At 40.6% G+C, this 27,985-nt stretch overlaps 1 protein-coding gene across 3 annotated transcripts in view; it reads left to right on the forward strand.

Moving 5' to 3' along the window:
- Positions 1-2,232: 2,232 nt before the first annotated feature.
- Positions 2,233-27,985, forward strand: part of sh2d3ca (SH2 domain containing 3Ca) — a 55,625-nt gene continuing 29,872 nt past the window's right edge. For 2 of the 3 annotated variants that reach the window (XM_004538301.2, XM_004538302.2), the window contains exons 1-4: positions 2,233-2,381; positions 4,149-4,415; positions 4,532-4,982; positions 7,864-7,903. In XM_004538301.2, the coding sequence (XP_004538358.2) occupies positions 2,363-2,381; positions 4,149-4,415; positions 4,532-4,982; positions 7,864-7,903 (777 nt within the window). In that variant the 5' untranslated portion in view covers positions 2,233-2,362. Of the gene's footprint in view, positions 2,382-4,148; positions 4,416-4,531; positions 4,983-7,863; positions 7,904-15,615; positions 16,179-27,985 lie in introns of those variants that run through there. The other variant, XM_004538303.4, reaches the window with a different exon arrangement.

A 27,985-nucleotide genomic window follows, 5' to 3' on the forward strand; every position in this document is an offset into this window, starting at 1 on the left:
CCTGTGTGTGTGTGTGTGCTTCTGTGTGTGTGACAGTGCGGCCTTGCCTCAAAGTGACTGATATTTGTCACTGTATGAGGAAGCAGAGAGCTGAATTATTGAAGGCTTGTTTTTCATCAAGTTGAAATTAAAGCTACACACGCAGAGGGTTCAACACACACATGCACACAGTCAAACACAACCGCACAGTCAATCACTTCGGCAAATTACTTCTGCTGAAAACCAGCCTAGAACACAAAGTTCAAAATGAAACTCGCGATTACTTCAGGGTGCGCGTGTGCGCGTTTACCGCACTATGTCACATTTCTCACTTTACTTCATCTACCTCCACACTGGGTTGCAGAGCAGTGATCAGCAGTCATTTGCTGCAGTTTGTAGGCTGCTGAAGGAAGCGCTGTACATGCTTGAAACACACGTTTTAAGTTACAAGAAGGATTATATGAGATATGAAGTGTACGTCTGATGGGATGCAACAAACCATTAAGCTGGTAATTGCACAACAATCCCGTGTTTTTTATGAGCCACTCTGAGTCATCGGTTGTCTTAATGACTCCTAGGAATTTGTGATGAGGAATTTATAAGATACAAGCAAAGTGCGTTTTACAGTTGGCTTGTGTTGCCATTCGGGTGACAATTAAGGATAGGGGAGGAGCTCTGTCTAAGTACTTCTGTATAATTTAGCATCAGAATTTCCTTTGCTGATGAGTTCAAAATTGCTCCAGGGGTCGACTTCTTTGACAAAATATTTTGTCTGAGACAGACTCCCCTATCACAACCCTGAACAGTTAAAACATCCATTTATTTTCTTAAGTGTGAAATATCTTCAGTGGAACTTTGGGTGAAAAACAGAAGAAAAAAATAGACCACAAACCTTTGCTTCTCCTTTATCTCAGAATGATAAACACATTAAAAAGGTGTTAGCATTATATCTGGTTCAGGCCACTAATGTTATCTTTAATAAAAGGACTGTTTGGGTGTTTCGCATGCAGTGCGGTTTCATTCTGCTCTGTGCCTTCACTGTTCACGGTTTCTAATACTGGTGTGGTTTAATGCTGACAGGAAGATGAAACGCATCTTTTTTAGAAGCTGCACACAACGACTCAACAGGAACTGAAAGAGCACAAAAGCTTGTCTCTCATTCTAAATTCCATTTAGAGTAGCACACTTCACACTATAGTCTCCATGATTCATTTATGTTAATAAAGAAGCATCTTTATTGAAATTTGACACAATAAATCACATTACTAATAAAGATGTTATCTTATTTTTTATAAGTTCGTACACATAAAGAAATATAAATAATACGTGAAATCAAATTGTAAATTTCACATTTTAGGGATTTGTTTTCTTTATTATTTGATTAAATAATAATAATAAAACATATAAACTACTATATAGAAAAACAGAAAAAAAATTAGCTTTAAAAAAAAATAAAGGGACTGTATTTATTTTTTTGAACATTTATCACTTCCAGTAAAAGCACGTCCGTGTTAGGTAATTAAAACAAGGCCTGGTCGTGGTTAAGTAAAACCAACATCTATTCCTAGCATGAGACAGATATGGTACAAACCATACAACCATACACCTGCGCTGACCCTGCCCTACTTTTTGAGTCGACTTTGTGGCTCCAGCAATGCCACCTGACTTCCAACTCTGCTCTTGTCATAACTGCTAGGGCTCACACGACGACACGAGACAAAGCGTTTAATACAAATCTTAATTTTATTCTTTCCTTAAAAGTCAAACCTTTAAAAGATCTTCCTCATGCAGAAGTGTCACCATAAGAGATTTGAAATGACTCATCAAACGTTTACAGCTGCAGCAGGAAGATCAAAGGACTCTTATTCTGATAATCAGAGATATTGAAAAGTGATAGCGATTATTACCTCTGAATGAGTTTACAACCAGCTTTTTATTTGAATGAGGCAAAATGCCACCAATCAGCACATCTGCGTTGAACACTTTGCACCCCTCCTAGTTTCCACTGGCACGCTTTCTAATCTGTCAACACCTTTTCATTCCGGCCAAAAGCCACCCTCGCACGTTTCGCATATTCATCTCTTTATCTTACCCCGTTAAGGCTTGCCATCTCATCTTGGCCTTTCATTTCCTTTAACCACCGGTGCTCTCAGCCTTACACAGGAAGTGTCAGGTCTGCCCTGCCCTGTCACTCTTCTCAGTCTCTGGCTGCTTGTCACATAAACAAAGTGTTTGCAGTATCACCCGCAGAGAGGAACTGCGGTTCATATCGAGGTTCTTCTCTTCGACAAGAAGTTATCCTCCCTGCCTGGTTCTCCTCAGCTTTTTACAGAAACCTTTCTCAGATGATCCATTTGTGAGCAGATTGAAACTGAGCTACAACATGAGCCTACGGAAACTAAGTGAGTAGCATGTGTGTTTGTTTGAATCTATTTGGAGGGCGGTTAAACTGTATAGTAAGCAGTTCAGTTCAGATCTGAAGATCAAACATTGTTCTGGTGATAATGTGACAATAGTGACATGTAAAAAAAATCAGCACCACAACAAATAAAGTCTACTTCAAATATTTTTTGTCTGCTTTTGTTAAAGCAGTCAGGTAAGATAAATACCTTATTTACTTTATTTTAATACTGTATGCATACATGTTCTTATATTAAAATGTCATTTTAAACGCAGTCCTTTTATATCTCTGCTTCTCGGAAAGATAAAAAAAAAAAGCGTGTGGACATTTCTGCACAAAGGCAAATTTGTGGCAGCAAAATGCAAAGAAGAGGGTAAAAGTCCCCTCAGTGCCTCTTGAAATTGGCACATATTCAGCCAAGCAGAAACAAAAGCACAGCTATATAAATAGCATTCAGTTCAAAGCTGCAGATAAATGCAAAGAAAGCAGAACAAGCGGGAAAAGAATACAATATATTTTTATCAACTTACAATATTGCTGTGACTAGATATGTCACTAGAATTGTACCTTTGGGTAGTAATTTGTATGTTTTGACAAGATTTACAAAGGCTACTCTTCTTTTCTTCTTTTCCATTTTAAGAAGCTTCAGCAATTTGAGGGTCAGATTTTTTATAGCGGTGTTGTCTAATTAAACTACTTAACACTACAAAAACAACTTACTTAAATGAGCGAAAAGAATAAATATGAATCAAAGGTTTTAGATGCACTGCAATCTAAATCTGCTTACTGTCTTTCTTCCTATTCTTGTGGGTGCTACTGTGAAAGGTCACCCCAGCATACTTGTTTCACTCTGTCCCTAGCATCTTCTTCTGTCACACCAACCCTCTGCACGTCCTCCTTCACTGCATCCATAAACCTGCTCAGTGGTCTTCCTCTTTTCGTCCTACCTGGCAACTCCATATCCCACATCCTTTGTCCAATACATTCGCAATCCCTCCTCAGCACATGTCCAACCTCGCTTCTCTAACTTTATCTCCAAACTGCCCAACCTGAGCTGTCCCTCTGATTTTACTCTTTTATAATCCTGTCCCACCTGGCCACTCCAAGTATCCACTTCCAGCTGCGCCTGTATTTGTTTGATTAGTACCGTCGTCTCCAAACAATACATGATAGCAGATCTCACTACCATCTTGTAAACCTTTCTTTTCCCTCTTGATGTCACTCTTCTCTCACAAATCTCCTCTGAGACTTGTTTCCACCCACTCCACCCAGCCTGCGCTCTCTTCTTTTGACCTCTCTTGTGCACTGTCATTTGCTTTGGATGGTTGCCACCTCCTTGCAGCTTCACTTTTCCACCTGCCTGACTTTCATTTCTCTTCTCTTCAGCGCATACCTCCACCTGTCCAGGGTCTCTTCCACCTCCTCCCAACTGTCACCACAGATCACAGTACCACAAACATCGTAGTCCACGGAGATTCCTGCTTGACATCACCACTGCCAGTCTCATTACTGTCCTATAATTCTGAAATTCTCACACCCGCCTTGTCCTCAGTAATGATCTTTATATCTCTTTTGCAACTATAAAGAGCTTTCATTGTTTTAAACAGTTGCATCTCACCATAAATGCTTGTTAACATAGACTGAGGTACAAGCATTTTTCCACGGTGTATTTAAAGTAAGAGCAGAAAAAAAGGAGACTAGATGAAAAAAGAAGCGACCAAGATCACAACCTGAACACTCGCTCTTCTTTAATTGTCTTTCTCTCAAGGTTTCAAATGGTTTGGCAGCCTAACCAACCTCAGTTTTCGCCGCTCCACTGAGAAATCACCTTCCAAGTCCTCTAAATCAAAGTCTGGAGCAGGAGCAGATGACACTGATGGTTGCACAGTCCTAACTCCGGTTGCTGAGGCGACTGTGGATGACCTGGGGGCCATGCGTCCCCGCACTGCCAGCTATGTCCGCTCCAGTGAGAGCTATACACACGTGGGCACGCTACCACGTCTTCTGACGAGGAAGAAGGACAAGAGCGCCAAAGGTAAATGCAGCAGAAGTTACCATCATCTCTCCAGGCTGGCTGAACTTTTGGGCTTATATGGGGAAATATTTAACATGCTAAATAACATGCTTTCTCTCTCACACTCATGTACCCAGGATGCCCGAGCAGCAGTAAGAAGGCTAAAGACAAGATCAACAGAAGTCAAAGCCAGCGTCCTGCAGGGGACCAGAGCTCACTGAGACTCAAAGATGCCAAAGAGGCTGAGGATGTAATTAACACTGATACTCGGCCCCATGCACTGCTTGAACCTGATAGTGAAAGTAAAAAACCCGAAACCTCAAACGTCGCCTCTGGGCCTACATCTTCAAGTGTAGATCTGCCGCCATCTGATGGCTGCGGCGCAGAACTTCAGCCAAAGATTTGCGACAAGCAAGGCGTCACCGAGGCAGGTGCAGACTCGAACCCCGAGAAAGAGAACTCGTCACCTCCCCTTAGCAAAGAGAATGATGAGGCGCATGCAGGTCATGGTTTAGAGCCAAAAGAGGAGTCCAGAGAGGCGACAGACGTTGCAGAAACAAAAAACCAGGAGTCTGACAGCATCTACAGGTGATCTTTTTTTTTATATCTTTCATTTTTAAAACCACAGTGTTTGTAGCTATTTGTTCACCTGCTACATGTACTAGGTCTACCCAATTTATTCTGTGTTTTATAAACTAATCATACCACAGCCTTGCGTATGGTCATGTTCCAGCACAGAAAAACTGAACAAATGATGGAGGAAGGGAGCCTTAATTAAGGCCGAGCACCTCTAGTCTGGTTGTGTTCTTTGAGTAAGCCAGAGGGCGCAGATCTGCGGGTTAAACTGCAAATTCGCTTTGTGCAGACTTTGCTGTAGACAGGACTTATCCGAAGCGATGCACGTGAAGTGGGAATATAACAGGATTCATTAAATTCTTTTGTGGGTAACATCGATTCTTTTTTATCGATTGAATTCTGCTGGGAAACTCCTAGTTTTATGATTTTTTTCTCGCATTGATTTGTTCTTACGCACAAGAACCCAAGTGAAATAAGATTTTTGTGGGCTTATTGCATGCGTTTCATAATTTATCAGCAAAGCCAAAAGTTGAAGAAGAGTTTGGGGAAATGTACTAAGACTTCAACCGATCTCATGTTCTCGTAACTTTCCCATGGCATGTCAGTGCGTGTCTCGTGTTAGAGTGGGATTTGCACTGCGTGTGTATGTGAGCGCGTGCTTGTTGGCTGTGGTTATGCTGGCACGCGGGGGCTCGTGTGTGTGTGTGAGCGTGCACTATCAACCCATTAGTTCTAGCCGAGGGACCGTGGGAAATGCAGCTCTATATAGTGTACTCCAACTTCAGTATAGGCACATCAAAGAGTTCTCCCTCCTGTGTCAGTTCAACCCTAAATCACAGGTCTTTCCATCGCTCAGCCTGACCGTCCATTTCCCTTCCACGGCCTGTCCACAGTGCAGCTCTTTACTCGTATTTCCCAGCTTTACTGGAAAACCTTTTTCAGTTGATTCTCAGTGTTGGTAGTGTGTGGTACTTTGGGATTCTGCTAAGAATGAAATGTTGTCATCTTGTTTCTGGGCAGCTGGCAGATACAGGTCCTCTGTGTCATTGTCTCTCAAGCAACAAAACATGGACATTCAGCATCTACTCATGTTGTCACTCATGCTGTTATGGCTGCATCTAAAACAAGTACAGGATAACCTCATTTCCAAATAAGTCGAGACTGTTTAAATTGCAAATGAAATGATAATGCAGTGCCTTAAAATCGGATCATGTTTAGCATGTTTCAGAACTGACGAGACAAATTTCTGCAGCTTTAAAAAGAGAACTGTTTCCTATTCTCACTTGATAAAAGGTTTCAGCTGCTCAGCAGTTTGGGGCCACATTTGCTGCACTTTGTTTGGTATACATGCCAAACATCTTCACTGGGTGATGGGTGACTTTAGCACATGGATTACTTTATTGCTTAGCCATGCTGTTTGAATAGATGCGGAATATGCCTTGACACTGTGTAGCTGAAATAAGCAAGACAGTCTCTGAAAAGATGACAGCATGTGTTATATCATCAACAGTGCAATTCATCAAATCACAGCTGTGCAAGTTAGCCATGTCAAGTATGCTAATACATCCTCGTAACAGCACAGATGCTGGCTTTCCAATGTCATTTTCTTTAGTTGTGGACTGTTGGTCAGACAGTTGGATTGTGTTGCATGACAGCAGATGTTTTTCCTTAACTTTCTGAGATTTTATGAACTACGCAATGAAATCATCAGCAAGACATTTTTTTCAGCGTGTCTAGTGTTTATCAAGTGAGAAGTCAGTTTAATAGAGTACATAACCCACTGTCCTCATCCTTGAGTAAGTTGAGGGCAACTTGAGGTAGCAGCAGGAGAACTGTGAAACTGAGTTTTAATGAAGTATATTATCCAGTAGATGAGGTACAATGTTGCAGGCAGATTATCTCTAATGAATTCAAAAATTCCAGGAAAGCTTTCTTTTTAGTCTTCTATGCACTTTATTATCAGTTTCAGGGCACTGAGTGGGACCTTAAGTTGCATCCTCCTTTATAAACTTTTCAGGCTTTTCCACTAGACGTGACATGAAAAACATGCACATACACAGCTGTGAGATTTTTTTGAAAGTGTTGGAAAAGAGCATATACATATTTAAAACAGACTACTGCTTCTGAATTTTATGTAAATCCGGGGTAATATTTGTTCTCGCTAGTGTTATCAGATGCATAGTTATGCATTAAAATATTCTATACTTATACAATATTAAAAAAGAAAATCAGGGTTAAAAGCATAGAAGCAACTGTGGCTGTGGCACTGTGGCGCTCCTCTACTGTGGGACCTATTAACATTCCCAAGCCTACTACCATGATAGGGGCCTTTGATCTGACCTCTCTGTAGTCATGTATAACACAGCTTTGCTCTGGGCCCTGTGAGACCCTTCATGCAAGTGGGAGCTGTGCTGAGTGATCTTAAAACTTGTCTGGGAGTGTAATTGCCCCTTTTGCTTGCCACTGCACCGTATCTGCACACTAGTGCCCACACTGAGGCTCCCAGGACTGCAGCACAGTGAGTTTTGACACATGATAGGGATCCATCATGAGTGTTAAAGCGTGAGTTATGGTGCCTCTGAGATTTAAGAGGCCAGCTCCATATTTAGCAACCTTAGATGCTCAGTGGGATTTGTTATCTCTCTATTTTCCTTGAAGCTGCGCTGCAATAGTGTTTTACTCACTGGAGAGCGTGCTGCTGTTGTGGGAATACAGGCAGACCTTTTGTGTGTTAACATGTGCTGCACCTGTTAGAAGAGCAGATCAAACACAAAGCCACGATTGTGTGTATCAAAGGTTTATAGGCTTCCCCCCCTGTTATTACAATCCTGAGCATCTTATGTCTTTAATCTTTCTTTTCTCCTCTTGTCCTTCTTCATTATTCTCTTTTCAGCCACATGAAGCCAGCAGAGGACCGATCAGAATATGTTCAGGTGGGTCTGCATCTGTTTTTTTAATCTTCTTTTATGATTATGCCATTTATTCTTCTGCTCTGTGTCTGGGCGTATTTTAAAATTGCCCTAAGGAAGCATTTCAAAAATCTCTACCTTTGACACACGGACAAAAAGCCCCAATAATTTTTCACTCTTTACCTTTCCATTATCATTATATTTTTTTTTAATATACTCTTCTGTCACAAACACACATTTAAAACCTTACACTTGAGCAGATATTAGTTGCAGTTTTCACCATGAATGTGCAGTTGAATTTCCTCCTGAACTGCATGATTATTAAGATGATTAAATTTGATATTTTTTTCATGTGAGTGCTCAGATGTAATTGTGGCAGATTATTAGCCCCTCAGTTTTCAACAGCTATGCTCATTTGAGCAGGCTTACTCTGCATTTAGCCTAATTCAGCCTGCCATTTAGCTAATTGAATTTGGAGTGAGGAAGTCTGCGCCTTAGAGCCGGCACTGTGTGCTGCAGCCAGTAGGTGGGGCCATCCACTTTGGGTGTGAGCTCCTCAAAGAGCAGAGATCGTGAGAAGCTTTTTCCACGACCTTGGAGAACATGGTACAGATTCATGCATTTTCTTTTTAAAACATAGCATGAGATCAGCTGAGATCAAAGTGGAAGTGAGAATAAGAAGGTAGGGTTGAAAAGGGAGGTAGAAGGAAGAAAAATAGAAAGAGAGAGTAAAATAAGCTGCTGGGCTCTTGGGATCTGTTTTTTTATTGATTGTACATCAGAGCCAGGCAGTAAAAGTATTCTCCTATGACCTTGACCCGTGTTCCTTCTGTAAAATAAATATGTTCAGATTTCACAGGCCTGACAAATTACCTACAGTTAGAAATGACCTTTTTTTGTAAAATGTTGAAAACCAAACATTTGTGTGTGTGTGTGTGTGTGTATATGTATATGTATGTATATATATATATATATATATATATATATATATATATATATATATATATATGTGTGTGTGTGTGTGTGTGTGTAAATTATGTGCATATGTCAGTATCTTAAACTTAACTAAAACAAACTTAGATCATTAAAAAAAACATTAAGCTTAGCAGTACAACTATTGTAAAAATGTGATCACTTCATTTGTAATTCAGTTTAAATTGTATTTATAGAATTCCAAATCACAACAAAAGTCATCTCAAGGCACCTTACATTTTAAGGTAGATCCTACAATAATACATTCAGAGAAAATCCCAACAATCAGAATCAGAAAGACTTCATTTATCCCCAAGGGGCAACTAACATACAACAGAAGAGCATAGCGTTGAAGATAAGAACAATAAGAACAGGATCGTATGACCCACTATTAGAAATCACTTTTGTGACATTGGGAAGGAAAAACTCCCTTTTAACGGGAAGCAGAACCAGGCTCAAAACCCAAACAAAGCATTGTTCTATTTATGGCTACTGCCCTGTCTTTTAGTTGTTGTGACAAAACTATTTTAGTTACTGAGTTTTTCAACTCACAAAACATTTCTTCAACCTTATACTTTGTTATACTTTTAATTCTGCATTCTTTCATTGTGATTCTTCATGTTATTGTCCAGTACCGTGCCGAAAAATGACCATGAATGTTATGTATTGATGGTGACAGACACTTTAAACAAGTATCCACTGACAGCTTTAACAGACCCACAATGGTCTGCTAAAAGCAAAATCCAAACTACATCCAATCAACTCAAAATTGAAAAGAAAATATTTTCACAGGCGGGCACAAATATAATTTCATGGTCACTGGCTTTCTGAAATAGAGCCTCCATTATTTTTCTAGAAGGTTAGATTAGATGAAGCCCTCACATTTTTATAAATTATATGTTAGAGCTCCAGTTTAATTTCAGGCCACATGTCCTGCATCCACTATGAAACACTGTGCATTACAGCTAGAGAAGTGTGCCTTGAAATAAGCCATGGCTTCACTGCATAAACTCTACAATTACCGCCTAGAAAATGTTGCTGTTTATGATGTGGTCATATAAAACACAGGGTGCCTCATGAGTGTGTTATTCACACCAAGTTTGTAAAAAGTCTGATATATGATCAACTCGTGCCAGTTTTCCCAATTTAAAACCCTTGCAATGCTTTATAACCCAAGTTTGTTTCTTTCTCCCCACCACCATCACCCACTGTCCCACCCAGTCCTTGAAAGCTGCCAGCAATCCCTCCATCTCCTTCCATTTCTCTGAAACATTTATGACAGCTGATGTTTAAATCAGGAGTTGGCCTCACTGTTCCGTGTTATAATGTGAGAGACGGAGCCAATGACTATCTCTGAGGGGGGTGTGGGAGGTGTTTTCACATGTGCCCGCTCACACACGTTTACATTCATTTGCACACAGACACATGCAAACACAGGATCGCACATAAAGTGAAAATGAGACAAATTGTAGCAGAGAAAGGCATACAAACCAATCTGATGTGAGAAAGAAAATAAGCAATCAGTGAGAAAACCCCAAAAGCATTCAAGACAAGCACTTCATCTTTTCAGTTTTATCATAAAATATCCATAATACCCAATATCATCTATTTTTCATGGCGACACATGGTTGGTCAAGCAGTACATAGACTGATTTTGGTTTTGGACTTTTAATGAGAGATGTAATAAGTGTCTTCAAATGGTTTATAGTTGGTCAGTAAATAGACCAGACAACACTGTTTTATTAAGAAAAAATCAAAAACGTTTAGCTTCAGTGTGAGTTTGTTTTTGTGCCCATTAAGTGAACGTGTGGTTACTGTCTTTATGATTGTGTGTTTATTTTTGCCTGTGACCCAGCCTGTGCTTTGTCTCCTCTCCTGTTTTGTGGTTTGGTTGTACTTTGACAAAAGAGGCGGAGGTGAGCTGGTTCATATGAGATTTATTAACATATGTTTGCAACAGGACTCTTAAAATGAATCTGTGTGTGCACGTGCGAAGGGGCTCAGCTGTGTGTATGCGCCTTACTACATGTTTGATTATGCGAATGGTTTAAATTTCTAAAGTCTGTGTGAGTCTTTGTGCTGTCTGATTAAATTAAGGCAGTGCCCTGTGGGGGCATGGACGAGTGTGCCCGTGTGTGTGTATGTGTGACTATTACAGTAGATTGAATTAATGTGGCGCCTCTGCAAATGGGAGTGGGTGAAAACCATCAGGGCTGGTAACACACCCCTGAAAAGTGTTCGTTTACTATCCCTTTTTTATAACAGACAGAATACACTCGTGCAGAAAGCTTCACTTTCTGTAATGAAAAAGCAACTCTGAGTCTTTTGTGATTGCAAGAGTTCAGATATGCATTATGTAAGCCAGCCTGTTTAAAGTGGAACTATTGTGCTTTTCAATATTTGTCATGTATATACACGGTTACAATGGTAAAGGCTGACCTAAAAATTTTTTTGCTATTTATATTATTTCAAGAATACAAAACATGAGCTGTGAAGGAGCATAATAGACTCATTTTAAGAGTCCTCCAATGCTAAATTCTTATTATTTTTTTTATCAAAACTGGAAAACCATTATCTAATCCACTGATTTAGCCTCTCAATCAACGGCCATTTTTTAAAAATTTCTTATGAGGTCAAAGAAGCTTTTTATGGCTGCTCTCTTGCCATAGCCAGTGGTTTCAAGATTGCATTTCAGGACATGGATTGTTTAATTACACATAACCCAAACCTGCAAAAGATTGTAGTCCAAGTTCTATGACCAAGCAGACTACAAATTGAAATCTCAAAGCTTCTACCACCATTGTCCCTTTCCAGCAGATTTTGGATTTTCATATCTGTATAGAAATAAATGCATTAGAAACTAAAATAGAATTTAGTATATTCTTGTAAATGTCCTTACAGTTACAAACAGAAGCAAGATTGATATATGGGTAGGCATATATTATAACCCAAGATTGGTCTATCATATTGCTATCAGAGTATAGTTGTATATTTCAGTATGTTGTGATATGAACAGTTATTATGGCTTCTAGAAAGGCAATGTAGAGGTAGTCATGATATAATTTGGGAAATACATTTCATTAAAGTAAATAAACAATTCAATATTTAATTTTTATTTTTAATAAAACTGTAACATTTCTGAATATTAAATGCTACGCTAACATCCTCACATCGATGATGTTGATAGATAATATACATATAGTGTCTTTGTTTAGCATGCTAACATTTGCTAATTAGCACTAAACAGTGCACAGGGGACATTTATGGAAAGTGTTTTTGCTGCCATTTGGATATAAACCAAAGTAGTGAAGTAGTACAGTTATGAACAAAAGCTTTTAGGCAATCCTCTTTTTTTTTAATGTTTTGGAGGGAAAATTTGCACATGCAGCAATTTATTGAGACACATGCAAACATGCATGGAAATACAGCAGATAAAGTGAAAAACAGAGTTTGTACAATTCTAACAAGCTTGAAAGTCAGTATTTGGTATGACCACCTTTATTCTTCAACAGCACCTGAACTTTCTTAGTCAAGCGTTGTTATAATTTCTTTAAGTAGTCGTCAGGAATAGTTATCCAGTCTCCTTTAAGGACATTCAGTTTGCTTCTTTGGATTTTTGCTGCCTCTGTTGTCTGTGAAGATGATCCCTCACTGCTTCAAAAATTGTTGAAGTCTAGAGTCTGGGGAGGCCAGACCACGACAGTAATTATATTTCCATCTGGTTATACTTTTACTACACTGGTGTAAACAACTTCATTTTTTACTACCTCAGAAACTGCAGCCTCTGAGAGAAAAAAAATTACTACATGACCAGTGCATTCTCAAGTATTCCCACAACTTTATCCACTCTTTTTTTAAGGTCACCATGAAGCAGAGATACTTGTCTTGATGGTATTACACAGTGTTTAATTTTTGACTAAGATGTGTCTAGTTGCTACAGCAACCAATTTGTGTAAAGTGTAGTCATTTTAATGTGATTAAAGCGAGTGGAGTTTTAATTGCACTGTTTAACACTTAAATGAATATTTTTCAAGGCCTTTGTGTGGATGGAGGCACAGCATTCCCAACAGACCTCTTTCTCTCTTTGTATCATTATTGCAGGCTTTGAAACGCATATCTGTGGTTCGATACGGATTAACCAGATCTGTCCTGTGAAAACACACTGATGACAATCAGACCTGCAGTTCATTAGCTGTACCTGGCTAACCCCCAGTGGAGCCAGGCACACACACACACACACACACACACACACACACACACACACACACACATAAAGATGTGCTTTCGCTAATATTCTTGATCTACCCTCAGTAGATCTTTTCATTTCACACACGTTTTCATAAAAATATTTTCCTCTATTCCCTTACAAGCAAACACACTCACGTGCTTGTATCGCTATCTTTGTGAGGACATTCAATGAAAGTGAGGCCAAAAATGTCCTTACTTAAACAAAATCACACCAGTCCTCATAAGCATAGTTGAGCAAGTACATACACATGCACACACTTCATATCTTTGTGTGTCTCTCCACATTCACACACACTTTCATTAGTGTGATGCTTGCAGGCACATGCAGGGATTCTCCATTGTGTTCCCTATCAGCCTGCGGGATGGGGCTCACTAATTAATATTTAACTGAAGACCGCCTCCAACCAAGAGAGGAGATGCAGAGATAGAGGACTGAAAGGAGGGGAAAGTGGAAGGATCATGGTGTGGAGGAGAGGGGAAGGACAGGAGAGAGAATAGGCCGGGAAGGATCAGAAGGAAGAAAAGCCTGGAAGTCTGAGGTTAGGCTATTGATCACAAGGATAAGAAGGCAGGAGAGATGAGGGGAGGAGTACGGTGACAAGAGCAGTTGGAGAAATGCTGGATTTGACAGAGCCTAGAGAGAAGGAGATGACTGATGCAGAAGCACTGAAAAGAGAAAGGTTCAATGAATGGATGACAGTGAGAGCAACAGAGAAGAAACTGACAAGAATTTGAAGAAAATGTAGGAATGAGACAGATGTTTTCTGACAGAAACACTTCTCGTCAATGCAGAGATATAAAGAAAGATAGATGGATTTAAGGGGAAGCAGTAGCAGGAACAAAGTAAGGATGAAGCAAGGAAGAAAAAAAATGCCGCAGCTCCACACTGCAGCAGATGATATTTGTTTGACAAAAATTAATTCATCCAAGGATGAAGTTTGAGTTTTACAGAATTTGCTTTAAAACAATAACAGGCTGTGCTTCCTTTACCAGCTGTGTGAACCAAATACTTATTGAAAGGTAGCCAAACAGGCTACAATTATAGCAGCAAGCAGACTACCAAAGATACATATTTAAATATAAATATCAGTTTGTGGAGTGGCTTCAGGCTAGTCTAAGACACCCTAATTCTGACACATTTAATGATAAACTCTCTCCATGCATCAAATTGTAGATTTTTTTTTCTCCCACATGTGTGGCAGATGTAACAGGATGTATGTTATGATTGTTTTGCCATGGTATTACAGAGGATTGAGAATAGAAAGGCACAAGGCCCCCCTCTTATGAGATTATTTGTGTCCCCGCTGTGTAATCTGTCTAATCCAGCACTGTATGGTTTGAGATTACGTTAAGAGGAGACGTTGCAGTTAATGAATCCGTCCTGTGTCTTGTAGCTCCTTATCGTTCAGGCTCTTTGTCTCTGGCTGTGACCTACTAACATGCATTCAGGAGGCAGATTAGAAAGGTGATTACTGGTATCATCCGATTCTGTGTGTATGTTTGTGTTAGTGGGGCGAAAGATGACCTCAGATGACAAAGTGAAAAGAAGGAGCATGTCGCTCTCCTTCTCAGCCGCTTTCTCTCTCCTGTATCCGCCTCTCGCTTTCCTGCATTGGTGCGGACCTGACTAAATGCAGTGTCAGAATTTTGGATGCTGTCAAGGCTCTGGCAGTGTTTCCATGGCGAGGCGTCCTCAATGATGTCACTCACTCGGGCCTCTGGAGACAGAGCCCCACCCCTCCTGACATCTCCCTGCCGGTATGTGCGCGTGTGTTTATGTGTGTCTCCATGTGAAATGGGCCGGTGAAAATCACACCATGTTATCCTTGAAACACCTGCCTGTGTGTTTCAGCCCGTAATGAGCTGTCTAGCTGCAGTCTGCATGGCTTTGTAGAGACACATCATTATATCCTGCAACACACACACACACACACACACACACATGCACGGGAAGATTTCTGCCAACGTTATTTCACCACAGGAAGCCAATGCGTTTTGGAGGCTGCTATAGTAACATATAGTGGCATGTGAAAATGTAGGTGGAATAAAAGGTGTGAGTGTGCATTCAAGCATTTGTGGAGGGGGTGCGGTCTTGTCGGGTGTCTTTCATGGCAAAAGAAAGGTTAGATTCCTTTGGGAGGCTGCGCACATACTCTTCTCACCCTCCTTGCACCCTCATCTTCTTCATTCATCATCTCATCTCTTAATTATCTTTTCTTTTTCTCCTCCCCATCTTTTCCTTACTTTCTCTCTGTTTCACTCCCTCCGTCATCTCCTCCACCCCCCACCACTCTCCCACCCCCCCTGTCAGCATTGTCTCAGCCCTGGAGCGGGGGTCATCAGGAGGGTGGGTGGGGTTTCTGCCTTCAATTCGACAGCACTCCTCTCTGCTTGTGCCTCCTAGCGTTCAACCCCCTCCCCTCTTCTCTCCCTCCCTCCTTCCATCCAACCCTCCCACCCTCTCTCCCACTGGTCCACCCTCCCCCCACCCACACTCCTTTCATCAGCAAGCAATGAGGTAATCCCTAGCAGCCGCGTGAAGTGCAGCAAGTGCAGTGAGAGGGAGAGAAGCGAGAGCAGAAGCGAGAGAAGCCGGTGCAAGGCAGAAGCAGCGAAGATGTCAGGAGCTGTAATATCACTGGCTGTTATCAGTACCAGCTGTTAGCAGCTCGCTCGTAGGTAATAGCTGATGTTGTCACAGGCAGCTGCATGCAAGCTGCAGCTTTGGTGTTAGCGGTTTTAGCTTGTAGCCTGTTTTTCTTTCTTTTCTGTTTTTTTTGTAGTGGTGGCACTATGTTGAGTGGCTGTTAGCCAGACAGAGAGGCAGGCAGGGGTGGGACAGGCTTAACCCAAGGGCTGGTGTTTAGATTGGACACCCCGGGTGGGGAAGAGAGCGTGAGACAGAAAAGGGAGAGGTGAAGTAGTAGAAAAAGAAAAAGAAGAAGAAGAAGAAAAAAGAGTGAGGTTTGAGAGAAGGTAGCAGAGGTGTGTGCCCACCATGACGGAGAGGTGTAGTCTGTGGAGTGCCCTCTCGGCTGCAGCATGCTGCTTCTATCGGGGATCCTTCATGCAGGTGCAGGTGAGTGAGCATTTGTGTGTGTGTTGTGCTTTTACTGTTTAATACTCTGCATATGTGCAGTATACGGTCCAAGTTTCCTTGTATTTGGTGCATTTGTGTATGCATGTGTGTATGCATGTGTGTGTTTGTGAAGGTTCACGCTTCTGTATATTTGTGGGAGGTGTGCTGACTGCTGGCTCCTCTTCTGTCCCGGCAGCTGGTAATGTCAGCCTGCCTGGTAGTTGGCAGTCTGATGATATCATAGACTTTGTACAGTACTTGGGTGTCAGATAGACTGTGTGAAAACAATGTGCGGAGTGAGTTAGAGGGAGCTGGTGAGGGAGGACAAGGGTTTGTGTGCGTGGCTTTGAGAAAGAAACCATGGGAATATGCGTTTGCACTTTGCATGGTTGTGTATGGGAGGCAGAGAGGGAAAGTGTGTGCGGTACAGTATTCTACGGTATCAGTTGTACTTTGGTCTAATTTAGTCTTGCTGCTGGAAACCCAATATCTGCCCTTATTCCTGGACAAAATGACACCAGCGGTATATTTGTGTTTGTGTCTGTAATTCCATTAGTGATGCTTGATATTGAATGATCATTGGCGAAAAGCTTGTTTCAAAATTTCAACTTTTTAAAGGAAAACAAACTAACAGCTCAGTTCGGGAGGAGTGGGTAGTGATGCTTTTTTGGGATCTACTGGGGCAAGGATGTTCAGAGTGGGAATAACAAGGCTTTCACATGACAGGAGTAATAGAAGAAGAAAATAACAGCAATGGATGAGATAATAAGAAATGACAGACTTTGGGGTACAAAAGAATGTTATTGCCTGAAGTTGTAATACTGAGCTGGACTGAAGTGGCTCTTCTCTTCTCTTCTCCCTGCTACATGTGTTTGCAGCCAACTGTGCTGATATAATTATGCCTTTACAATGAACAGGAAGGATGCAGAGTTGTTTACAACTCGCTGTGTTTAAGCAGGCTAATCCCCATGTTAAGCGTTGACTTGTCCCACCTTGTCTCTGGCAGCAGGACATTTTGTCAGTGTCACATCTAGCTGAGAGAGTCTTCATCCTGGATTACTTTGGTTGTCTTTTTGCATTTAATACATATGTCCGTCTTAGAGAAAGACACACGCAGAGATTGTTGGCTCTTTTCCTTCTAGTTTTTTCTTTGAGGCATCTGCTTTTGTTTAGAGTGAAGTGATTCAGAGCTCAGAGTAATGAAGTTATTTTAATTAAATCTGTCATGAGGTTCCTGTGTAGTGGTGGTTTTGGTGGGGCTAAGTGTGTGCGAGTGGGGGGTAAATTAATTAGCAGTCGTTGAACAGTTAGCGTTAAGTGGGCGCTTTCTAATGTAAGAAAAAAAAAAGAAACATTCACAGCAACTCAACTTTGTTTACAAGCAATGTGATTTTTGTCTATAGACTGATATTGATTCCCCGATCCATTCCAATTAAACATAGACTGTCAAGCACAATACTGCGTGTCACGTAACCCAAACTGTGTGCGACAGAGAGCTCAAGGCTTCAATCATTACCTGTGCGCTTCAACACCACACTGCTTCTTTTTCTTTCCCTCCAGGGGTTCATTTGTTAGATTATTTGCACTTGTTACACCTTTTGTGTTAGATACTTGCAACTGGTGATCTTCCATTATGAAATAAATAAATAAATAAAAACCAAAGTGATTGTTTCACTGGTGTGTGAAGCCATTAGAGGACCCACTAATGCTGTGATATCTCTTCTCTTGGTGCTTTATGTCCCTAAAAGCTGAAGCGCTCTGCTTGATGAATATAACATTCACTGCTGTTATGTCATTTACGGTACTTTGAGTGAGAATTAACTGGTGGTTTGAATATGTAATTTTACCAGGTAATTACAGTGTAACAAGCAATACTAAAACACTTATTCTGTACTTTTTATTTACTTCTCAGCAAAATGATTTGTTATAGAATCCATGTCAAGAAAAGACACAGATATATTTTTATGTAAAATTCATGGTTAAAATCTAGCAACAGTTGTGCTTTTTTTCCATAATGACAAATAAGTATGTTATTCAGTATTTTCAACATGCTTGTAAAGTAATTATTTATGGTGTATATTTGCGCTACCGGTAATAAATACAGACTGGTTTTGGCTTCACCAGTGCTCATTAATAGCAAGAAATAACAGAAAGAAAAAAAAAAATGGCAAAAACTGAGAGTATTGTACTTTCTTTTAAACCCAGAGACAACCCAGATATACAGTAATGAACCAAAAAGCTCATAGATGAGATGAAGAATGATGTCAGAACACATTTACACTTGTCGAAGTAAGTGTAAGTCAGCTACACAATCAGTCTTCATATCTTGTCAGTTACACTTGAGTAAAACTAGGACAGCAATCTCATTGCGACTAGGAAACATTGGTGGTTACCCGGCAAATACACTGCCAAGGACCGATTTAAAGGAGTTGCAGTAGCCAACTTGTAGGCTGGAAATTGATCGTGCAAAACCATAACCTGTTGGTGACCACTTTCAATAGTAAGGTGACCACACAGGTCGCAACCTGACGCCATGCAGGTTGTGATCAGACTCGGACTGGCAATCACCGTCAGACAGATTGGTGAAGATTTGCAAAATGCAAACTCACTGCAATCGGTGTTAGTCAGTCTGTGCCAAAGAGTGGAACTTCTTTGCAATAGAGGACTGCCTTCTAGTTATATTTCTATGTAAAAAGCATGGTTGCTGAGTGCCTGTGTTATTGTGCAGTTTAATCGCCATCCTGCAGCAAGTACGTTGCTCTTTGTTGAGGAATTTCTGAATTTCCGTTTCAAATCTATGAGGCTGGACTCTGAATATAAGTAGTTAATTTCTATTTAATGTTAATAACTGTGTTTGTAGATGGCGAGTTTAGATTTTCACAAATTTATCACACTTAATCGCTGTATTATCACAAAAAGACTGCACGCAATCGCCAGCTTGACCCCATTCATTTGCAAACTGAAGCCATCGCCTTCTTGACACAACAAAGTCACTTTGAGGATGGTAACTGACTGTGAGTGGTTACAGACCTGCTCCCCATCTTCGAAGCAAACATTTTAAATGCAACAAGATCGCAAAATTGTTGCACACGGTCACAATAACTGTCTTCAACCACTGAATGTAGCTTACCCAATGCACTGGATTCAGGAGAATCAGGGGAAACTTTGGAAAGTTTTAATGTTAATACTTCTCAGCCAAGTTTTAAAAGCATAATTGCAGCCAAAAGGGTCATATACTATAATCATCTCTTAGAGTAATTTATGAATTAATTAATAACAGTACATTGTTGTGCGGCTGACACACCGAAATGATGTTAACACAGTGACGGTGTTCTGTGACCTCAGCTCATCAGCTGTATCAGTGAAGGGAGATTACACTTGATCCCCTGGTCTAGACTGCAGTATGAACACACACACATTCATACACACAGGCATGCAGCTTAACCATTGTATTCATTATGTGCCCAGTGCTTCCAGCGCGTCTCTGTAACTGGGACAATATAACTGCCTGCTGGACTCTTGCAGTGGTTTGAACCTCCAGAAAAAGACACACACATGCACACTAATGCACACATGGAAAAAACTTGAATTCATAAACAGATGCACGGACATGTAAATACACAGAATGATCTTTTCCTCTACTTTGATTGTTTTTAAAGCTAATCCTTTTTGGCTAGCGTCCCAACCCCCCCAGTCCACCAATTGTATCTCACTCGCCTCTGTAGCCTCATTCCCTGCTGACCTGACAGCATGTGGCAGCCATCATGCCAGCCAGCAGCCGTTTTCTCTGTCCTTTAGCATTCCTGCAGCTTTACCATATCTGGAACTGTATCTGTCAACCTCCAGCCGTGGTTCATGCCACCTCCCTGCCATCCAGTCCCATGGGCAGAGAGAACCAGTTTTCAGCAAACTGATACTCATTGATCTAGAGATTTAGGCCAGAATAAGGCGATGCATATGTGAAAATCTGGTAGTTTGTTTACACTTTTTAAAAAACAATTCTTTTTGCATAGTCTATACCAAAAGTTACTGTTTCTTTTCTTCAAAAAGACCACAATTAACTTTGAGAGTTTAGATTAGATTCAATAAGAGTTGGCCTAATTTCTTTTTCTTTTTTTGGAGAATGTCATCAGGGTTTAGGGACTGTCAGAACTTGACCGGGGTTTTTTATTTATTTGTCAAACTAATTAAGTAATTCAAAGCAACAATAGAAAATGTTGATGAAACAGTACATTTATGACCTACTGCAGATGGATTTTTCTAGAAATCCTGCTACAAATAGATCTTAAATATTAAACTAGCCAGCGTTATTGCATTGGAATCCCTTCTGTAATGTCGTGTCCATGTATTGTCTACATTCCCAGGAGGAGCTCAAAATTTAATAACCGAGATTGAACCTAGTAGCACTGTCCCTTTTAAGTCCTCTATATGATGGTCATATCGCTACACAGTCTCTGCTTTGACTTTATTAGCTTGAAAGAAACAAAAATCTCCTCTTGCATGACAGATGACGTTGTCTTAAATTGGTAGGAAGCCCTTGGTTGGTTTTGGTCAACTCGCTCTGTCAGAGCAGGTTTACCAGTAATCATTTTGTGAGTCAGATCCCCAGGGGGTCCTCTGTTTCATATTAGCTTTACCCATCACCCCAGTCCCTGTCTAGTCATTGCTAAGCTAGCTGTAGAAGATATGGCCCTGTTAATGCCTTTATGTGTGTGTATGTGTGCGACTCTGAGTGTGTGTATCTGTCCAAGCCAGAAACGGAGCCCAAACCAATTGGTATGTTTTAGTATTGAAATATTCACCATGTAATCCCCTCTTCTCCACTCCTCCTATCTCTCTCTCCCTCTCGCCCTCCTCCCCAAAGCTTTTCACCACAAATCCTCTTTTGGCGTGCCTGCCTGTCACACCCTGCAGGCAGGCAGTGTGAAGGGCAGCTGTGTGCGTGTGTGTGTCTGCTTAAATTGCCTTGTTTCAGAGCCCATATCCTCATTAGAGTGCTGTGATGTTTTTGGCACTAATGAGGAGCAAGGCTGCCTGTGTGTGTGTGTGTGTGTGTGTGTGTGTGTGTGTGTGTGTGTGTGTGTGTGTGTGTGTGTGTCAGCTACGTACGTGTGTTTCACGTCTGCATGACTCCGTGTTTGTGTGTGTCCGCTTAGCTATTGCTTCATAGTAGAGATGATGAAACAATATTGTTTGGGCATTAGCTGAACAGAAAGCATAGTTTAAGCCAACGTAATTGATCAGCAATTATTTAGAGCAGTTAGCTCTATAAAAACTGTTTAATACTTGCAAATGTTTTTGGTTTATTGAGTTTTTATGGCTCAAACTAACACATTAAGTAGGAATGAATGATAAACCCCTAATACAGTCAAAGAAATAGCTGTTGTCTTCCTAAATAAAACCTTTGAGCATTTACTCATTATATTCATTGCATATTGTTTTTCCTTTCCAAAAGGGCTTCAGATTAGTCTCTCAAAAACACTATTTGTGTTAAAAAATACAGCTGCCAGTTTTGGGAGGGAAAGATGAGACTATAGTACAGTTTTAAGGACCCCCCTCTATTGGTAGGAGACAAGAAAAGATAACATTGTCAGTGCTTTGGATCCTTATCTATCCGTCTTATCTCCTTACAGGCTTTACAAAACCTTCCTCTATCTTTGCTCCTTTAAAAGGAAAGCTATTTTTTTAGTGTGACTGCTCAAAATTTTTGTCAAGACGGCATAAATATAAATTTAAATATGCTTACAGTAAGTCAAGGACTTGCTGCACTATAGAAAATGATTGCACAGTTGGATTCAGTAGAAAGTGCTCTGCTCTGCGGGAGAACTGTTAAAGAAGGGATGTACTCTAACTGCTAATTCTCACTTTATATACTTTATTATTCAGTTTCAGCTACATTAAGAGTACAAGTACACATATAACATAAGGAGGGGGCTGGGGGGTGACGGCAGAGGAACGGTGTTGATCAGTCGATTAATACAAATGTGCTGTTAGTGGTTCCCTTGAATGCAACTCAAGTGTTTTATGACCAAATTTCTACTAAGTTTGTTCTTAGTCCTCTATAGAACGTCACTTTTCTGCACAGTGAAGTCTGGAAGTCTTTGACTTTCAACTAATCTGACTGTCCGACTGATCAGGCCTTTGGTGCATTTAATTTCCTTGTCCATTTCCTGTCTATTCCTCCACTGCATCAATCCAATAAAGGCAAAAAAAAAAAAATCCATAAAATAAAAAGCAAAATACCTGCAGCCCCTAACCAGCATTTAATTATGCTGTTACTCAACTTTCAGCAGCCAAAGCCAAACTGCGGACTTAATGCATTTGTGCTTAAAGCCTCTTACTGTGAAACTGATTTGGAAAGTGTTGAGTTTGCTTTAACAGCATGAGTCCACAAGTATTTAATTTCTTCAGCAGTAATTTGTCCCTCTGATACATTGTGCTCGGGCGACCCTTAAATCTTCATTTTGGCTTAGGACGTCAGATAAAGCACAGAAAGTTAAGTGGTTTTCCAGCTCCAGGTCACTGTCAGGCAGGTTACTCAAAAAGATAGAACAAGCGCTTCCATTTGTAAAGGGATGAAGTGTGGATTTACATATGTACTGACAGTTGGTTCACTGAGCATTTTATCTAATAACGGTAAACTGTTTACAAGGTTGATTGTACAAATTAAATGCTCAGCTCTGAATGTGATCAGTCTTAGACCTACAGGCAGTCACGTAAAGGCATTCGTTTCAGCAGTACTGTAATATGCATGAATGTGATCAGTGATATCTGTGTGCATAATACAGACTGTCTAGTAAAAAATGTATCTTCAGAAACTCTGTGGTTATGCAGACTCAGACTCATAACATACTCACTGTTCAAACAAGTGAAAATGCAAAAAAGGAAATGGTCTCTTCATATCGTGACTTGAAGCTGCAGGCCAGGATCATAGAGCTTTCTGGCTCAGTGCTGCATGTAATCGTCTGCTCTTTCCTGACATGATAGAAGAAAGCTCTAAAATAAAATGACATAAGAACATAAACCTGTGGTAAATGCTCCAATGCATTCAATTACAGTCTGGGCTTTTTAAACAGGCGATGACGGAGAAGTGATTATTCTCAAGAATACCTGGCTGCATGTGAAAATAAAGTGCCCTTTGGCTCATTATTATATATTTTTTCTCTTCTCTTTAAACATATACGGTGGAGGACTTAAAGTAATAACGTGAATATTTGCATTCAAGTTTTTACATCATTTAGTGCCGTTGCCTCTACAGACTTTGAAGTCACAGGTTGTTTTACTTCTTCAGATGTCTGAATCTACATATGGAGAGCTTGGTAAAACACACCAGATAATAGAAACCATTGTCTATAAGAGATGGATGCAGAAGCAAAAATCTATGTGTGGGAGGAGCTAGGGGTGGTAGTAGGGCTGTGCGATATGACCAAAATCTCATATTCCGATAGAAGACATCTGTTGTCCGATAACGATATAAATCACAAAAAATTGTACAATTTCTGTGAATCTCGGGCAGCTCGACTTGCGTGAAGTGTTTCCAGCTGGGCGTTGTGTACCCAGATCGAATGTTTTAACTGATGCATGATACTATACATTTTTAGACATAAGTTGTAACGGCCGCTGTTTTCTTTGTGAGTATTTATTACACGGCGTGCTGCGGGGAAAAGCCCGTTCTAAAGTTTGAGTCTAGGGTTTATTTTTTAGCACCTGACTCTTTTTTTGCTTCTCATCCGTAAACTCTCTGCATACTCTTTCACGTGATTTAGTTTATTTTGAAAAGTCTCAACAGGATCTTGAGCTTTATTCTGAAAGGTTTATGTGGGAAAATAAACAAGCGGACACGCGATGGTTTTACCGTCGTTGTTGCTAACGACAACGCATAAAAGCAGGCGCTTGTCCGTCCGTAGTGTGTTAAAATTTGAATCTAGAAGTTGAATAACAATTCACATCCAGTTAGGATTGTGCAGTCTAATATCGTTAGCGATAATAGCTGTATACGTTTTTATGTGATTATAAAAATGTTAAGATGTGATATTATAGTGCGTGGAATAACAAGATAAGCCCAGGCATGAGAGCATGAGGCGTATCCAATGTTTTAGTATCTAAAAAGCGAGCTACTTTCCAAAAAAGCACAGTACTTTTCAAAATACGTGAGAAAACTGTTCTTGCATAAGGTGGAAACGACAAACTCGTTTCACCACTTGAAGCAAAAACACAGCAAAATGAAGTGCAACCGTGATACGTAGGAGGAGATGCTAGCAGCTGGAGATGTGCGATCCAAATGTAAACGAATGGCTCCACCAAAAGTCGCTGGAGTGCTCCAATCTGTGTGACAGGAAGAGCAAACAGCAGATGGAAATGACTCATGCTGTTACATGGTGGAAAAGCAGCACTTTAAGCAGCTTGTTTCAAAGCTTGACTCAAGATACAACATCTCAGGTAGGAAATATTTTTCAGTTTCGTTATGTGACGGTGTTGTGGAGCTCCTGAAGAGTTGCAAGGTTAAATTATTTTAGTTATTGTTAAACCAAAATGTTAGGTAGTTAGATTATAGTTTTGCTTAAATTTTCCATTGAAAAAGAACATTTACTTACATTTCTAAATGCTTCAACCTGCAAGTGTCAATTAAACACTGTTCAGTGTTTAGTTTTCTGGGCATTTTAACATGGGCACCTTTGTGCTTCTGTAGCCTAGTGTCCATTTGAAGAACTGCAGGTTTGGCACTTGTTTACTGGCTTCATTTTCTAGCCACTGAGGTTGCTGCATCCTCACAAAGTTTCAAAAAGGATGATTATATTAAGAGAGGAATGGATGCTAAAAAAGCATGGACGCGCCACTAAATGAAGAGAAATGATCTTATTGGGAAAACCTTCTCACTGTGAACATAAGAGATTAATTACAGACTGAACTCTAGGTTGATTGCATTGCCCATTAGCTTTAGAGTTTATGTATGTGCAGTCACTTTGTTCACCACTGATTGAGAATAATACACTGTTCTCTCGCCATCTCCAAGTCCTCGTGTCTTCATTCATTTACAAGTTCTAATGTTGAGTTTTAGGATGATTGATGGAAACTGTTGGTTTTTGGAAACAAACTTTTCGAAGTGAAATGGATGCTGAAAATCAACCCTCACCAGCGTCTCACCAAGGAAATCACACATGCCTGTAGATCCGCGCATACGCATTCAAAGCTCACAGATGCTGGGAAAAACACAGCTGAGAGGGAGTGTGGCATAGTGAAGGGATTTGAGGCAGGAGGTTGCCAATTGTTTGCTCTCTTCATCTTTGACCTCTTCTGACCTCGGAGAATGCAGAGGCTTTTGGATCTTAGGCTGCTGCAGCTTTAAAGACTCAGTTCTACCAAATGAAACAAATAGCCATTCTGGCATGGGCGAGTTGTGCGCACATGCTTTAATTTCCATTGTTTCATACAAAAAGTAGGACCTTCTGGTTTGAAATGACATACAATAAGTGCAATCTGGAAGACGGCGCCTACGCAGACGTTGAGGTCATGCTGATAATGGTGAGAGTGTTCTTTTGGTGAATGAGTAAACTTGACCACAAAATCAGATCACAAAATCACAAATCACAAAAATTTCATTTTTATTAAAAAGAATGTGCTTTCTGGGATTTTTGATCTTTAAGTCTATATACACCCAATCCAAAGAGCACATTAGACAAATCCAACTGAATGAAGGAGTCCCTCCTACTTGGACGTTTGGGTTTTCCACATGTTTTCTGCAATATTGTCAAATATGTAAAAGAATGTTTGAGTAGTAATTCTAGCATATTAAGTAGCCCTATTCTGAAGCTTAATTTTCCAATGATTCATTCACTGATTTAGGCTTATTGTTAAGCGCAAACGAATTTTCTCTGGGAGAATTTTTTTTCTCTTTTTCGGTGAAGGTCTTGCAGCTCCCCGTGCCTTTGTAGCGTTTTGCTCTAATTTCTAATAAATCCCACTGGGTAGCGTGTGTTTGAGTTACAGAAGGCCCTGGACCTCTGCGGAGATTTTAATGCATCATTTTCCTTTATGAAAAGACCCGAGGCCATTAAAGCGTCTCTGGGTGATTTGCAGAGAGCAGCTGAGAATGCCGGCGAACGAGCGCCTTATCGCTTTCATCCGCACACGCGCTCACATAGGAGCAGATAGTCAGTACATGCTTAAGCAGGCATGCCTAGATTGACACATTATTGCTGCAACTGTCTTGTTTTTGGGTAGGTTGTTTTTTTGTTTTTTTTTTTGTTTTTTTTGTGTGTGTGTGTGTGTGTGTGTGTGTGTGTGTGTGTCTTGTGTCGACAAGTGAACAAGCTGCAGATACACAATAAGAGATTTAAGATTCCGCTAAGGTGCTGATAATATTTTTCTTTTAGTTACTAATGAAGCAGACTGGGGTGTTAATGTGAATCAGATACAGATACTGATTAGAGATGGGACAGATTTTATGGCTTAAGCAGTTTTTAGCTTTTTGAACATAATTACATTTCAAATTAGACAGATCAGAGTAACACTCCTGCCAGTAAAATGGAATTAATGCAGTGTGGACACACAGATCACGTGCTGGAACATCTGCAACTTAGGCATAACCATAATGATTCGGTTTTAGCAAAGGTGATTAGTTTAAGCAGAGAGACAGATGAAGAGGCTGTGTTGATATAGCTGTAGACAGCACTTATTATGCTTCCTGAATGCAATAAGGAAGTAATACAAGTGTCCAGATAAAAGAGAATAATGGACATGGCACAGGCAAATAACATCCCCCAGCAAGACAATTATTTTTTATATCAGGACATCTTAGAAGTGTGTTATTATGCTTGGTTAAGTGGCTTTCAGCATGTGTGGTATCGGTAATGTGCATGCTGGATTCATTCATTTACATCTACAGCATATGAAAATTAAGGCTGGCTTGCATCTTTTGTTCACACGTGAAGTCTTGGCAGAAATTCCAGCAGTTACGCTGGCAATTACAAGCCCATGGGTGACATCATTCTCTATAAAAGGGGTATCAGGGGTGAGGGATGGAAGGTGTGGGTGGTATGGAAATGTAATGGGGGGAGAGAGAGAGAGAGGAAGAGACAATGTGCAGCGTGTTGTAACAGGATACAACAGGCTAATGTCTCATGAGCATTTCTTGGAGGATCTGTTGTGGAGTTTCTCACGGGAGTGTTTAAACATAAGACTTTCATACACACACACACACACACACAAGCACTCTTCCACACTTGAAGAAAGTCCCTTTCAGTTTCCTGTATTATTTTTTTTTTTTTTTGTTTCCCTGAAAGCTGTGACAGAGGCGAGGCTGCTCTTAAAGGGAGTGCATGTGCAAGCATCAATGAAAAGTGGTGTTAGAGTGCGTGTCCATGTGTGTGCATTTTTATTGCAAAGTGAGAGTCCCAGCCAGCAGTAAAAGCTCCATCTGCATCACCATGACAACAGTCCGGTAACAACAGGGAGACAACACCCATCTCAACCCTCCCAACCCCCATCCGCTGTGTGTTTGTGTGTCTGTGAGTGTGCGCATGCTTGATTACATGCATATTTGATCGTGTGCATTGTAGTGAAATTTCATTGTGTGTGCGTGTGAGAGAAAGCTTCCATTAGGGAGCATCCCAGCAGGTAATGTCTGACTCTGAATGATGGACACAGCCCTAATAGCTGTGCCTCAGTGGGGAGTGGTCACACCCACAAACACACGCACACGTTTCTTTTCAGCCTTTGGATGAATGGAACTGATACCTCAGCAGTGCTCTCCTACTGTCTGCCTCAGTCAGCCAATTGCACAGCTTACTGCCGAACCTACAGGGAGC

Source organism: Maylandia zebra, linkage group LG7 (genome assembly GCF_041146795.1).
Source record: "Maylandia zebra isolate NMK-2024a linkage group LG7, Mzebra_GT3a, whole genome shotgun sequence".
Lineage (NCBI taxonomy): Eukaryota > Metazoa > Chordata > Actinopteri > Cichliformes > Cichlidae > Maylandia > Maylandia zebra.